This window comes from Rhinoderma darwinii, chromosome 3, assembly GCF_050947455.1.
Source record: "Rhinoderma darwinii isolate aRhiDar2 chromosome 3, aRhiDar2.hap1, whole genome shotgun sequence".
Taxonomy (NCBI): domain Eukaryota; kingdom Metazoa; phylum Chordata; class Amphibia; order Anura; family Rhinodermatidae; genus Rhinoderma; species Rhinoderma darwinii.
This window is the reverse complement of record NC_134689.1, coordinates 201787546-201803799: the sequence shown is the minus strand read 5'-3', so window position 1 is coordinate 201803799 and position 16254 is coordinate 201787546. Positions and strand designations below refer to the sequence as shown.

At 41.0% G+C, this 16254-nt stretch overlaps 1 protein-coding gene across 1 annotated transcript in view; it reads left to right on the top strand.

Moving 5' to 3' along the window:
- The window catches only part of CPNE8 (copine 8), a 424222-nt gene that overhangs the window by 258046 nt on the left and 149922 nt on the right, over window positions 1-16254 (top strand). The window contains exon 10 of the mRNA XM_075857239.1: window positions 12321-12362. Coding sequence (XP_075713354.1) covers window positions 12321-12362 — 42 coding nt within the window. The remainder of the gene's footprint in view (window positions 1-12320; window positions 12363-16254) is intronic.

Genomic DNA, 16254 nt, shown 5'->3' with positions numbered 1-16254 from the left:
CCACTTTTCATTGGTCCATGGTAACGGTAGTGTACGCCCCTAAAAGGAACTTATATTTGAGCAGGAAATAAATCAGCCTGTATGTATATGTATTTGTAAATAATCATATATGTGTGTGTGTGTGTGTGTGTGTGCGTGTATATCTATATATATATGTGTGTGTGTGTGTGTGTGTGCATATATATGTGTGTGTGTTTGTGTGTGTGTGCATATATGTGTGTGTGTGTATATATATATATATATATGTGTGTGTGTGTGTGTGTGTGTGTGTGTGTGTGTGTGTGCATATATATATACATATATGTATGTGTGTGTGTGTATATATATGTGTGTGTGTGTGTATATATGTGTGTGTATGTGTATATATGTGTGTGTGTGTGTGTGTGTGTGTGTGTATATATGTGTGTGTATATGTATGTATATATGTATGTGTGTATGTACAGTGAAGGAAATAAGTATTTGATCCCTTGCTGATTTTGTAAGTTTGCCCACTGTCAAAGTCATGAACAGTCTAGAATTTTTAGGCTAGGTTAATTTTACCAGTGAGAGATAGATTATATAAAAAAAAAAAAAAGAAAATCACATAGTCAAAATTATATATATTTATTTGCATTGTGCACAGAGAAATAAGTATTTGATCCCCTACCAACCATTAAGAGTTCAGCCTCCTCCAGACCAGTTACACGCTCCAAATCAACTTGGTGCCTGCATTAAAGACAGCTGTCTTATATGGTCACCTGTATAAAAGACTCCTGTCCACAGACTCAATTTATCAGTCTGACTCTAACCTCTACAACATGGGCTAGACCAAAGAGCTTTCTAAGGATGTCAGGGACAAGATCATAGACCTGCACAAGGCTGGAATGGGCTACAAAACCATAAGTAAGACGCTGGGTGAGAAGGAGACAACTGTTGGTGTAATAGTAAGAAAATGGAAGACATACAAAATGACTGTCAATCGACATCAATCTGGGGCTCCATGCAAAATCTCACCTCGTGGGGTATCCTTGATCCTGAGGAAGGTGAGAGCTCAGCCGAAAACTACACGGGGGGAACTTGTTAATGATCTCAAGGCAGCTGGGACCACAGTCACCAAGAAAACCATTGGTAACACATTACGCCGTAATGAATTAAAATCCTGAAGTGCCCGCAAGGTCCCCCTGCTCAAGAAGGCACATGTACAGGCCCGTCTGAAGTTTGCAAATGAACAGCTGGATGATTCTGAGAGTGATTGGGAGAAGATGCTGTGGTCAGATGAGACTAAAATTGAGCTCTTTGGCATTAACTCAACTCGCCGTGTTTGGAGGAAGAGAAATGCTGCCTATAACCCTGATTATACTTATACTTATTTCTCTGTGCACAATGCAAATAAATATATATAATTTTGACTATGTGATTTTCTTTTTTTTTTTTTTTATATATATATAATCTATCTCTCACTGGTAAAATTAACCTAGCCTAAAAATTCCAGACTGTTCATGTCTTTGACAGTGGGCAAACTTACAAATACTTATTTCCTTCACTGTATGTATAGGTGTGTGCATATATATATATATATATATATATATATATATATATATATAATGTTTATGTATGTATATATGTGTGTGTTATCGCAATCATGGGCCAAAATATATTAGACTGAAATTTGTAATGGGTATGTCAACCGATACCCGCCCTCCAGTGATTTATCCAGATCTAAATCATAGGTGATCGATATATATACATATATATATATATATATATATTTCTATATGGGAGAAAAGATGACACAAGAGACGATGCTTTGTATGCTCAAAATCCTTCTCTGCCGTTTATTAATCAAACCATTACAATAATATCTTTTGAAGTAGGAGCAGCTTGATTTCAGCCAATCATTTACAATGTTTACAATATGACATTAATTTGGATTTCATTTAGCCAATAGCATATAATGACAATATGTTTATCCTGAACCAATCATAGGCTCAGGAGGCATCTTAAATGTAAAACCATGAGTTCCCAAAATATACCACGTCATAGATGCTAGGAGTCAGACTACCCCCTCCATTATATTAAACAATCCTCTTCTCCAAGGCTAAGGCTGGGTTCACACGACCTATTTTCAGGCGTAAACGAGGTGTTTTACGCCTCGAATTACGCCTGAAAACACGGCTCAAATACTGTGCCGACGACCTGTCATTTTTCGCGTCGCTGTCAAATGACGGCGCGTAAAATAACAGCGTCGTCAAAGAAGTGCAGGACACTTCTTGGGACGTAATTTGAGCCGTTTTTCATTTACTTAAAAAAAGAACAGCTCCAAATTACGGCCGTAATTGACGCCTCGCGAGTACGAGCAATTACGTCTGAAATGCAGGAGCTGTTTTCTCCTGAAAACAGCTCCGTAATTTCAGCCGTAATTGTCGTTATCGTGTGCACATACCCTTAGAGTCAGGCTGACCTCTCCCTTATGCTAAACAATGTCATTCTTCCAGACTCAAGGATGATCGGCTCCTTATCACACAAAAATAATAAAAACATTCAACTCGAGAACATAACAGAATTGTTTCAAGACAACTGCTGACACAAATATTAGCTTTTTAAATAAACCATAACTTATTAATCTCAAAATAGCTCCCTCAGGCCACATGATGGATTCCAAATGGTCGCCACCTTAAAAGATGGAGTCTATGCAAGATGCAGTCATTTAAACATTTCATTTTAATTACTTTCACATTTCCCATCTTTTGTTTATTTGAGGACATTTTTCAATCAAGCCAGGTACTTAAAGGAGGGCTTATCCCCCCTTTCAGGCTCACCTAACCTCTTCACCTCATCCCCTGTGCATGTCAATGGATCAAGGATGGCTGGTAATCATTTTAGCCTTTGCTGCGAAGCATTGCAAAAGTTTTGGCGGGCCTCAGAATATGAGGCTCAGAAGCAAATATAATGCAATACATAATAAAACAACCTGCAGGACACTCTGGAGCAACCCCATTATACATCTCCCAATACCCTCAAACCAGTTAGAGGGGTCTAGGCATGACAAACTCTCTGGCCACTCTTTCTCTATGTCATAGTTGACCTGCATAAAACCAAAAAGGTCTATATAATGGCAACATGCTGGGCCAACTACTGGGGGGGGGGGGGGGCAGTATTCAAAACATCAAACACATAATCTGTAACCTTCTCAAATCTGTCAGCCACTTCCTCAATATTATGAGCATTCTTTACTGCTAAACCTACTAATATTGGCAATAATCCAAACTTCTACTGCCACGGTACATATTGGTCATAAGAATTGTGTTGCACTATCACTTAAGTTTACCCCTGCAGATATAACAGGTTGTGGGCAGCATCTTCCTCAAACCTAAAGACACCCAGGTAACATAACCTCAGGGCTCTCACTGCTGCCATGTACTTCTTACTTATGAGTGACAACAACCAGTAACCTTCACCTCATACCTCCACATAAAACACCTCAAGTTGTTATTCACAATACCATGGCATTTTTGCATATATTATAATTATAAACCTCAGACAATAGGGCCTCAACTAATAAAATAATGCTATCACCAATCTCATGCTATCACCCCTCAGGTTTGGGTCCCATCAGTTCTTTGCAAGTCCTGTACATCGTCCTATTCTTCTTTTGTCTTCTGTTCTTCACTGACTGTCGCCCTTAGGGTAACCCACACAATTGTGGAGTCAGACTGTACGGTGGTGTCCAGTGGGGAATTTATTATTACCCTCCTCCTGGTCACTTACTTATTAAAACACTTGGATACTGCTGACGGATTCACTCAGGTCTTTGGTATTTGCTTTACTTTGACCTTTGCTTTACTTTGACCTTTGCTGATGTCATCAGGACTTGGTTTGGTCCTTCTCATCTGTCCTCTTTCGCGGCAAGTTGCTTGTCTGCACGACTGCTTAGAATTGTGACACTGCCGTCAGTTCATGACAAACGCGTTGTATTGGCTCAGGCTGCGCCTGCAGCATCTCAGTGATGAAATTCATCATGTTAAAGTCTTTTATTTCATCTTTACTGTCACTTGCTGTTGACCCAACCCTTGTCAATTGTTAAAATAAATGCTAATCTGGTGATAACATCATCTGCATACACTATAAATATTGTTCTAAGTACATACAATAACAATGTCAGGCCCTTAAACTAAATCAAACAAACACCTTTATATAAAAACTTCTCTGTCCTATATGGACAGGGCACCTAGAAAATGTGTAGTTACTGGGTACATTTTATTTGCACTTGGTGTTACTCTTTTCAGCAGGATTTGTACCTTATTCTGAGCTGATTACCTGTAACAGCTTCTACTCACAGAAATATTCACAGATACCATACGTTTTATCTGACAAGTGTCTCAAACCAATTTCTTCCTACTCTGATTTGTTTTACCTGGGAAGGTCTCTTCCCTCTGGTGCGGTTAACGCAGGCTCCTGTGTGAACGAGGGTCCAAACCACTGCTTTACCAATGTTATACGCTGATTCCATATTTTGATATCTCTGTTTACATACCCAGTCATTAAGGGTTCGCAAACGAACTAGGACTGGGAGTATTCTGTTTAATAAGTTTTTAAATACACGGTTGGGCTTTTCACACGGTTGGGCTTTTCACAGTGGTGATTGTACCCCTGTTTTTAGATAGCTATGAAATAAAAATTATACATTTTACTCATTTATCACTTCAGGGAATTTTCAAATGTTCATATTTGTGGGAGCACAATATATATCGTTAAAATACAGTCGATTATACTTCCTGTGGAGAACTATTTTTTCATCGCATAATCATTAATTGATCTTAATCCGATAATTCAGTTGAAGAAAAACTTTAACAAATAACATCTTTACATTAAACAATCACATTGAGCAGTAACTAGAAGTGATACATACAGACTGATTCTTCTTTTTATATATACTTCACAGAATTTTCTGCTCTAAAATTTTACTTTCACAACAAAAAAATGTTTCCAAATGGGAATATTTTCGGCTGTACCTTTTATCTAACGCATGCCTCCAATAGTCCAATACTAAGGCTGATCCAGAACTTTACATAAAACTTAACCTCAGTATTTAACATTCCCACAACACTTCTTGAATATCGTTATCAAACAAACTAACTTTGGAATAACATCTGGAGAACTGCTGATATCTTATCAATGTACAGACAACATTTCAATATTTGGGGTAAAAACTGCGTTAGTGTTGGTGTTACTATGTGAACAGTCACTTAACCGTACCCTCACGCTGGTGTCCCTGCATATCAGAGCAGCAGCGTGGGGAACGGCCGTGTATGAAAGTGGAAACACTCTCAGCTGTCAGCCAAGAGACAATATGAAGGAGTCATTCATGGGACTGACTCTGCTATTAAAACGGTCGTGAGCAGTAGTGGCCGTTCTCAGCTGTCAGGGTGCTTAGCTACAATTTTAACAATCCTCTGGTGCACTACTTGGCCCCAGCTGTCAAGGCTCCAGTACAGGGACACCAGCGTGAGGGTACGGTTAAGTGACTGTTCACATAGTAACACCAACACTAACTGTAATGGCAGGAAGGAGGTGAAGGGAACAAGTGAGCCCTAATCTACCCACCGCCCTGTCCCTGCCTACTTGCAACGACCCGCCCTAGGCGACGGGGTACAACTTGGCGGCGGTCCCTACACTGTCTAAGTGCAAGGGAGTACAAACAGGGAACACGCAAGGGAAGGGGCAGTAGCCCACGGAACGCCGCGAGGAAACGGAGCGGTGAATGAGTCAGACAGGATCAGGATGTAGTGGAGTATACCAACGAGAGCACGGAGCAGGAAGCAAGCCAGGGGCAAAGCGAAGCAGGATAAGCGGAACTGAAGCAAGGCAGAAGCACGGCAGAAGCAGGCTGGAGCAAGGCAGCAGTGGGGCCAGGAATCCAAGAAGAATAACAAGCACTGAGGAAGAGAACACGGCAGGTATAAATGGACAGGGGGCGGAGCTAACTCCGACTGACCAGGCCGCGATAGGCTCTCCCACTCCTGAGCCTGCCACCCTGGTTGGTGGGAGCTGGTGTCAGTCTAAGAGGTCTGGCCTCAGGTGTCGACTGATTAATCCCGGGAGTATACACAGACGTAGTACCTGGCAGATCCTTTACACTAACGCAGTGGAGTGAGTTTTGCGGGGCTTCACCTCGCTTATCATAACAATATAACAATTTTTCCTCCTTAAAGGAACAGTGTCATCAGAAATTATTTTTTTATATGTTAAAGATGTTAGTGCTTTATTAAAAACTTTTATATTTATTTGTGTGTTTGTGTTTTACTTTTTCTTATTTTTACACTTTTTCTTCCCTATGGGGGCTGCCATTTTTTGTTCCATTTCTGTGTGTGTCGATTAACGACACATACAGACATGGAATACGGCAGCCACAGTCCCATAGGGACTGCGAACGGCTCCCGTCCCATTGACTGCAGTGTACGGCGTCTGTGTGGGAACTGCGCATGCGCCGCTCCCACACAGTCCTATTCGAAATTGGCGCCGTCCGGCGCCATTTTCCTGTGGACCGGAAGTCGCGGCCGGACAGTAATATTACTACTTCCGGTCGCGGCTTCCGGATTTCTGCACTTGCACCAGCGGCAGCAAACGGAGCGGACGGGCCGGAGGGAGCCGCGGCGGCAGGAGCAGGTAAGAGATTTCAATGTATGTTCGTGTTTGTGTGTGTTTACTACTGTATGTAAACCTACTACACTGTGGGTTACCTTAAAAAATGGCGACACACAGTGTAGGAGGTTACACCGTTCAAACCCCTCGTTTATCCCGGCACTAGCCAGGATAAAGGAGGGGGGATGCTGAGAGCTCACTAGAGCGAGGGCTTTTAACCCAATGTTGCAATGCTGCAATTTTGGGAACAGCTCCATCTAGTGACCAAAAATGGGTAGTATTATAAATTAGAAATAATTTATAATATTTCCTGGACTCGTGCAAAAAAAATAAATAAATTTTTAAGACAGCGTGATCGGTATAGCTTACAGCCCATTAGCTTCAATTATTTGCAATGCAATTTGTGGCAGTTAGTCTATTTATCAAGTACTGTTAACGGAGCTTATTGACAGCAATATTATATACCACCTTATCATATAATTCATGGCCAAGGGTATGTGAACTGAGGGGTCACTCACACATACCAGATTGCACCACTGGACCTTTTAATCATATTGTTCCTTTTAATGTAAAAACAATAAAAGTTATATATTAATTCTCTCACAGACCACATGCTTTTCCCCTTTTCCTTTTCCTGATCTAATTCAGTTTAGCTTGGTGGTGTACACCAATGTGGTTTCCCTGACACGATACAATGTTGTGTAATAGGTGATCTTCACCAATTTTTGTATCTTAATAGTTCCCCTCAGACCCGCAACTGGTTATATTAATTGAAGAAGAATCGGGCTGTGATCAGATATACCCCTAGGGATATGTTCAATACTTAACACAAAGTTGAAGACGGAGGATGTGCCGAAAATATAATCTATACGAGACAGAACATTAATGTAATGACGGGGTAGAGAGACAGACAGGTGAGCCCTAATCTACCCGCCACTCACTCCCTGCCTACTTGCACGGCCCATCCTAGGCGACGGCGTACAACTGGGCGACGGTCCCTACGCTCAATATGTGTACGACAGACAAACCGACAAGGGTACACAGAAACTAAGGAAAATGGGGCAGTTTCCACGGCAACACCGTGAGCAACAGGAGTAGTGAACGAGCCGAGTCAAACCAGTCGTGTACGAGGTACCAAACGCAGAGCAGGAGCGTAGTCAGTAAAGCCAGGGTCAAAATGAAGCAAGGTCAATAATAATAGCAGGAGCAGCAGAGCCAGGAAACAGGAAAGAGTAACAGGCAAAGACAAGCAGGAATTGAAGGTATAAGTAGGCCGAGGGCGGGAGCTAGAACCGTCTGACCAGGCTGTGATAGGTTCTCCCACTCCTGAGCCTACCAGCCTGAGTGGTATCAGATCGAGTCACTCTATCAGACCTAGGAGCAGGTGCAGACTGATTAACCATGGACGTCGACACAGAAGCTGTGTCTGGCAGATCCTTTACAATTAAACTGTGGTGTGTGACATGTAAACTCACGTATTCCCGGGTGACTCACTCTCCATAAATCTATCCACCCTATCTCTTCCATAAGAGAGGCCAGCGGAGAGGTACCCGGCAGACCCTCAGCTTCACCCCGCAGCATGAACCAATCCATATACAAATCCATTGTAAGATTAAGATCTCCCAGAAGGATCACTCTGGCCTCTTGATAAGCAGAGACAAAAGACACGGCTTCCCTAAGCAATGCCAAGGAACCATGCGGTGAGTTATATACACCTATTACAACATAAGGGATGGAATTGATATTGGTGTGAACAAAAACGTACCTCATCATCAATCTTAGTATGCAACACTTCTTACCTGAGAGTTCTATGTAACAGCAAGGACACCCCCCTAGAAGAGGAAGATCTCGTAGAATGTCTGCCCCACTGAATCCAAGGTTTACGTAAAAGGTGAACTGTGTCAGCTGTCTGATGAGTCTCTTGAAGGCATACTATATGTGAATTCAATTTCCTAAGCATAGAGAAGACCAGGTTACGTTTCCTAGGCGTCCCCATGCACCTCACATTCCAGGACAAAAACTTAAGTGATGCCATACTGAGCAACCCCATTATGCATGAATGTCAGCCCATCCAACCCATCCCAATACCTTACCCAAAGTGGGACATGCATCACATAGCCAAATCCGAGTCTGAATCGTACCTTGTGCATGACAAGATCTAGTACAGAGATCAGAAACTTTAAACGAAAGTAAACACAGGAAGCCATCAGAGGCTGAACAGGAGCTCTTGACTCATATACCATACAAGGAAGGGGGTAGTTTCCACCGTTAAGGAGTGTACACAGTTGAATCACAAAATCAGCCTACGTACCCCAGTAGTTCCCCCCCCCCCCCTATAATAAGCATTACTGAGCCAGAGGAACACATAACTTCACATGAATGCACTTAATCTTACAGGATCTGTAAATGTTACTACAAAACAGTCTAAGCATCAGCCGAGGAAGCAGAGGTACAAGAAAGCAATATGCGTTAAACAGGGATCCGTGCACTCCCCATGTGAAAAGGCCACAGGTATACTGTAAATCAGCAAATGTCCGTTCAAGATTCATAGTCACCAGTTCTTTGCGCAAGTCCTCAAAGTTCAGCGTTTTTATGGGAGGAATGGGAGAAAATAGAGAATTTTGCCGTTGTTTTTTGCGGTTTTTTTGGACACTGTTCATCCTGTGGTTTAAAGGAACAGTGTCACCCCAAAAAATTTTTTAATATGTTAAAGATGTTAGTGCTTTATTAAAAACGTTTGGATTAATTTGTGTGTTTGTGTGTTACTTTTTTTTATTTTTACACTTTTTTTTCCCTATGGGGGCTGCCATTTTTTTTTCCATTTCTGTATGTGTCGATTAACGACACATACAGACATGGAATACGGCAGCTCCAGTCCCATAGGGACTGCGAACGGGGCCCGTTCCATCCACTATCGTGTACGCCGCTGTGTGGGAACGGCGCATGCGCCGCTCCCACACAGTTCAATTTGAAATGCGCGCCGTCCGGCGCCATTTTCCTGTGGACCGGAAGTCGCGGCCGGACAGTAAGATTACTACTTCCGGTCGCGGCTTCCGGACTTGTGCACATGGAGCAGCGGCAGCAGACGGAGCGGATGGACCGGAGGGAGCGGCGGCGACTGGAGCAGGTAAGTTATTTCTATGTATGTTCGTGTTTCAGTGTGTGTTTACTACTGTATGTAAACCTACTACACTGTGTGTTAGCTCAAAAAATGGCGACACACAGTGTAGGAGGTTAGACCGTTCAAATCCCTCGTTTCTCCCGGCACTAGCCAGGATAAAGGAGGGGGGGATTCTGAGAGCTCACTAGAGCGAGGGATTTTTTCCCAATTTTGCAGCATAAAGCAATGTGGTTGCTTTACCACATGCAATGCTGCAATTTTGGGAATGGCTCCATCTAGTGACCAGCAATGGGAAATATTATAAATTGAATCCAATTTATAATATTTCCTGACCCGTGAAAAAAATAAATAAAATTAGAACAATGTTTAATCACCTACACACTAATTGTTTAACTAAAAAAAACAAACATGTTTTGCTGGCAACACATTCCCTTTAAGTAATGTGTTCATTTTATTGTTCAAGTCGATACGATCGCAGGGATACCATATATGCGTATGTGTTATTTGTTTTGACACTTTTACTAAATAAAACCACTTTTTGGGCAAAAAAATTTAGTTTTAATTGATTTTGACTATAAATTATATATTTTTTTTTTCACAAACTTTATTTAACTGCTTTATATTAATTTTTTTGTCCCACCAGGGGACTTCACTACGCAATCTGCTGATCGCATATATAATGCTTTGGTATACTTAGTATACCAAAGCATTATTGCCGGTCAGTGTAAAACTGACAGGCAATCTATTAGGCAATGCCTCCGGCATGGCATAACAGGCATTTGCTGAAGGCAGACCTGGGTGCCTTTGTTAGGCCCCCGGCTGCCATGGAAACCCAACAGCGCCCGCGATTTCTTTGCAGGGGCGCCGATGGGGTGACAGAGGGAGCTCCCTCCCTCTGTCAAACACATTAGATGTCGCTGTCGCTATTGACAGCGGCATTTAATTGGTTAAACTCGTAATCGGAGTGCGCTTCGATTCCGGCAGTTGCAGCAGGAGCCAGGCTGTGTATAACATTCCTACATTGTTTTTTGGTTTTCGTTTTTCCGGCTTTCACCGTGCGGTAAAAACAACAACTTACCTTTATTCTGCAGCAAAAATACGATTACGGTGATACCAAATTTATATAGGCTTTTTTTATATTTTATTGTTTTAAAAAAACAAAAACCTTTTTGTTAAAAAAAAAAAATAGTTTTATTTCATTTCATTCTGAGAGCCATAACTTTTTTATTTTTTCGTGGATTGAGCAGTGTGAGGGCTTATTTTATGTGGGACAAACTGGAGGAGTTCTTATTGTTACCAATTTTTGATACGTACAACTTTTTGATCACTTTTTTAAAAACAGTTTTTTGCAAACTAAGGTAACCAAAAAACAGTGATTTTGGCATTTTACATTTTTTGCTGCGTTCACCGTGTGAGTTAAATAATGGTATATTGTAATAGTTCAGACTTTTAAGGACGCAGCGATACCAATTTTTTTATATTTTTTATTTTTTACATTACTTTAGAGGAAAATTTGGGATTTTTTGAACTTTCAATATTTTATTTTTTTCACAACTAATAACTTTATTCAACTTTTTTTTTTTTTACACCATTTATTAGTCCCCCCAGGGGACTTGATCCAGCGATCATTAGATCGCTGGTACAATATACTGCAATACTAATGTATTGCAGTATATTGTCATTTTTACAGACTTCTGTTAAGCCCTGCCAGAAACAGGGCTTAACAGAGGCAGACAAAATGCAAACCTGGGGGCCTTCATTAGGCCCCTGGGCTGCCATGACAACCACAGACGCCTCCCCAGTCGAAGTGTGGGGGCGCCGATGAGCGGTCGGAGGAGGGCCACCCCCTCTTTTCAATGCTTCAAATGCTACGGTCACGATTGACCGCAGCATTGGAGGGGTTAAACGGCCAGGAACAGAGCGATCACTGTTTCCGGCCGTTAGTTTGGGCTGTCAGCTGTAAAACACAGCTGACATCCACAGGTTATGGAGGGAGCTCAGCCCGTGATCGTCCTCCATACTTCCCTATGACACTTGTCACGTACATGTATGTGATAATGCATCAAGGGGTAAAGCAAAACTGATCCAACAACTCTTGTACAAACAAAATGCTAAAATATACATATATTATGAAGAAATCATGTCCAAATACTCCCATACAAAAAAACAAACCATCATTGCGTTTATAACTATTTTAGTACTAACTATATTTTTTAAAAAAATGAAAATAATGTGTGTTTATTTTTACCTATCTCATCCGTTTAGTCAATCACATTTCTCAATAAACCTTTTAGTGAGAGTGGTTGAAAGCATAATAGTTTTAGAGATATGCTTGTGTTATTTCTGAGTCATAATTAAAGGTTATTACTGATAGTGAAATGTTAACATTTAGAATATTAAATGTACTAAAATAGTGTTTTCTGGTAGTATATGGAAATAATACACGTAATCACTAACTTTATGTTCTGAGTGGTAATGTTCATTTGATTGTGCAGTATTTAGGAGCATATAGTTAGCAGATCTCTGTCTACTTCTATACTTTTCTCATAATAATTCTTTATTTGTTTTCGGTTAACAGAACAATTAAAGTGGAAGTCTATGATTGGGACAGAGATGGAAGGTATGTAGCGGGTTTTTTTTTTCATTTTTTTTTCTTTTCAATATGTGGGATATTTTATTGTTAATATGAAGGGGGTTTCCAGTTGTCTGGAAACCCGTCACACCCGGTACCTTTTTTTCTTTATTTAATGTCCCCTGCGCCTCCTTATGTGGTGCAATGGCGGGCGATGACAGCATGGCAGCTGAGCAGGTTGGTGGAGTGTGGCGGGGAACAGTTAGGAGCATTCCCGCTGCCATGGCAACAGTCCATAGAAGACGCAGACTGACATGCCAGCAGCGCGCCACACGGAGGGGACAGAGAAAGCCTCCCCTTAAACAAACAAGGTGGGGAAGCAATCACAGGGTTGTTTTACGCGCGGTGCACATTATCTCCATTATCTCTGGAGGCACCCTGCCCTAAAACAATCAGTGTGACCCAGGCCCTGAGGTATTGTTCCCAATAGTATATTTAACAATTAATTGGAGAAGTGTTCCAGCAAAGACATTGTGCATTAAAAGCCCACTGCCTGCTATTATTTGTGTGTTTTGTAGCAATGTGTTTTTTTAAATTGTGTGTTTTAAGACACTGACTGTCAGTATTAATGACATATTATTGCTTTAAAGTTATATCTCTCCCCCTATATAGAGTATACTCTGGATAGCTGCAGGGACCGGTTCCTGTTACCGGTTTCTACGAGTAGTGGTCTGCACATATCCACTCTTTATGTTAGAGGCACAGAAAAAAACAAAAACATTTTTAATTAAATATATGGGGCACGGTGGGGGGGGGTTAACTTGGTTTAAAGAGTATGCATTTGACTCCCCCCTTTTAAAAATCCTGTGTTTGCCCATCATAAGTTATCATGTACTGAATATGTGTGTTGGGAAAGCAATAGTCTAAGGGACATAATGCAAAAAAGTAATTTGCTTTCCACTGTCCGTTTCAACATTTTGTATTGTACAGTGCTGGTAAAAAGTATTTTCACCCCCATGATTTCTTCTATTTTTGCTAATTTGTCACATTTTAATGTTTCAGGTCATACAACTAATTTCCATATAAGATAAAGACAACACGAGTAAACATATAATGCAGCTTTTAATCACTTCATTTATTGAGGCTAAAGATTTATTTGAAACAAATATCACCCATGTTAAAAAGGAATTGCCCGAAAATAACAAATAACTCTTTGTGCCTCATTTGGCAGTAACAATGGCAATCAAACATTTATGATAACTTTTCAATGAGTCTTTTACATCGGAGTGGAGGATTTTTGGCCCACTCTTCAAAATTGTTTTAATTCAGTTACGAAGGGTTTTTGAGCATTAACTGCCCGTTTAAAGAGGCTCTGTTACCAGATTTTGCAACCCCTATCTGCTATTGCAGCAGATAGGCGCTGCAATGTAGATTACAGTAACGTTTTTATTTTTTTAAAAACGAGCATTTTTGGCCAAGTTATGACCATTTTCGTATTTATGCAAATGAGGCTTGCAAAAGTACAACTGGGCGTGTTTAAAAGTAAAAGTACAACTGGGCGTGTATTATGTGTGTTACATCTGTGTGTGTTTACTACTTTTACTAGCTGGGCGTTCTGATGAGAAGTATCATCCACTTCTCTTCAGAACGCCCAGCTTCTGGCAGTGCAGATCTGTGACGTCACTCACAGGTCCTGCATCGTGTCGGCACCAGAGGCTACAGTTGATTCTGCAGCAGCATCAGCATTTGTAGGTAAGTAGCTACATCGACTTACCTGCAAACGCCGATGCTGCTGCAGAATCATCTGTAGCCTCTGGTGCCGATGTGTCCTCGCTCGTCTGACACGATGCAGGACCTGTGAGTGACGACACAGCGTGATCTCTCGAGAACACGCTCTGTGTCTGCACTGCCAGAAGCTGGGCGTTGTGAAGAGAAGTGGATGGTACTTCTATACACAACGCCCAGCTAGTAAAAGTAGTAAACACGCCCCGATGTACGCACATAATACACGCCCAGTTGTACTTTTACTTTTCAACACGCCCAGTTGTACTTTTGCAAGCCTCATTTGCATAAATACGAAAATGGTCATAACTTGGCCAAAAATGCTCGTTTTTTAAAAATAAAAACGTTACTGTAATCTACATTGCAGCGCCGATCTGCTGCAATATCAGATAGGGGTTGCAAAATCTGGTGACAGAGCCTCTTTAAGTTCTTGCCACAGCATCTCAATTGAATTCAAGTCAGGACTTGACTCGGCCACTCCTAAACTTAATTTTGTTTCTTTTAAACTAGTCATAGGTGGACTTGCTTGGGTGTTTTGGATCATTGTCCTGCTGCATTAACCAACTTGAGCTCTAGGTCACGAACTGAAGGTCAGACATTCTCCTTCAGGATTTTCTGTTAGAGAGCAAAATTCATGGTTCCATCAATTATGACAAGTCGTCCAAGTGCTGGAAAAGCAAAGCAGCCCCGGACCATCATTTAATGAGACCCATGTCTTCTAAAAAGTTCTACGTTTGACTCATCAGTTCCCAAAATATTATCCCAAAATTATCCCTAGATGTTTTTTTGGTAAATGCTAGACGTGGCCTTGTGTTTTTTTTGGTCAGCAGTGGTTTGCATCTTGCAACTCTCCCATTGATGCCATGTTTTCCCACTGTCTTCTTACTGTGGAATCGTGTACTTTGACCTAAACTGAGGCCTATATTTCTTTAGATGTTTATCTAAGCTCTTTTGTGAACTCCTGATTGAGTAGTCTATGTGTTTTTGGTGAAATTTTGGTAGGCCAGCCACTCCTGGGAAGGTTCACCACTGTTCCAAATTTTCTCTACTTGTGGATAATGGCTCTATCTGTGGTGTGCTGGAGTCCCAAAGTCAGCAATGGCTCCGGACTGGTAGATTTCATTGACTTTGTTTGGCATTCTTTTTTTAATTTCTTTAGAACATGGCATTATGGGCTGCTTTTTTAGATCTTCTAGCCTGCTTCACATTGTCAGACAGGTTCTATTTAAGTTATGTTTCGATTTAACCGGTCTGACAGTAATCATGTCTGTATGTGGCTAGTAAAATTGAACCCAATTGTCATTTGAATTTGGTTAACTGGTTGTTTTAGTAGCTAAGGGGCGATTACTTTTTCACGTAAGGCTGAACAGCATTTTTCCTTCAATTAATGAAATCATCATTTAAAAAAAGCATTTTGTGTTTACTTGGGTTATCTATATTTAATATAAAAAGTAGTTTGATGAGCTGAAACATGTATAAAAACTTTTTCACAGTACAGTACATCAATGATACTATTACACATCACATATTTATTACATAGGCCAAAAAAGAAACTCTTGTTTATGCCATATGTTACAATTTACCAATTTTAACCCCTGCCCGCAAATGGGCGTGACTGTACATCCTGATTAAAAGTGCATTTCCGCATTAGGGCGTACAGTCACGGCTTGTAGATGAAGCGGGTGCTCACTTCATCTTCAGCGGGTGTCAGTTGTAATATACAGCTGACATCCCGCGGCAAAGGCAGCTATCGCAGTTTAACCCCTTAAATGCGGCAGTCAATAGCGACTAAGGCAACCAGAGAGCCTAGCAACGGCTTCCTGGTCAGCCAGGTGCGTAAGCCTATTAGATCCTGCCCAAGGCAGGACCTAATAGGCTAACTGTCAGATGAAGAATGACAGTTATAATACACTACACTACATAAGTACTACTTCAAGTCCCCAAGTAAGTGAAAAAAAAAATGTTTAAGAAAAAAAATAAAATAAAAAGTTTTAAGTAATAAAAACAATAATCGCCCTGTTTCCCTGATTAAGTCCTTTATAACTGGAAAAAATGGAAAAAAAACGATACATAATGGGTATCGCCACGTTCAGAATGGCCTGAACTCTAAAAATATCATCTTATTTTTACCGCACGGTGAACACCGTAACATTTTTTA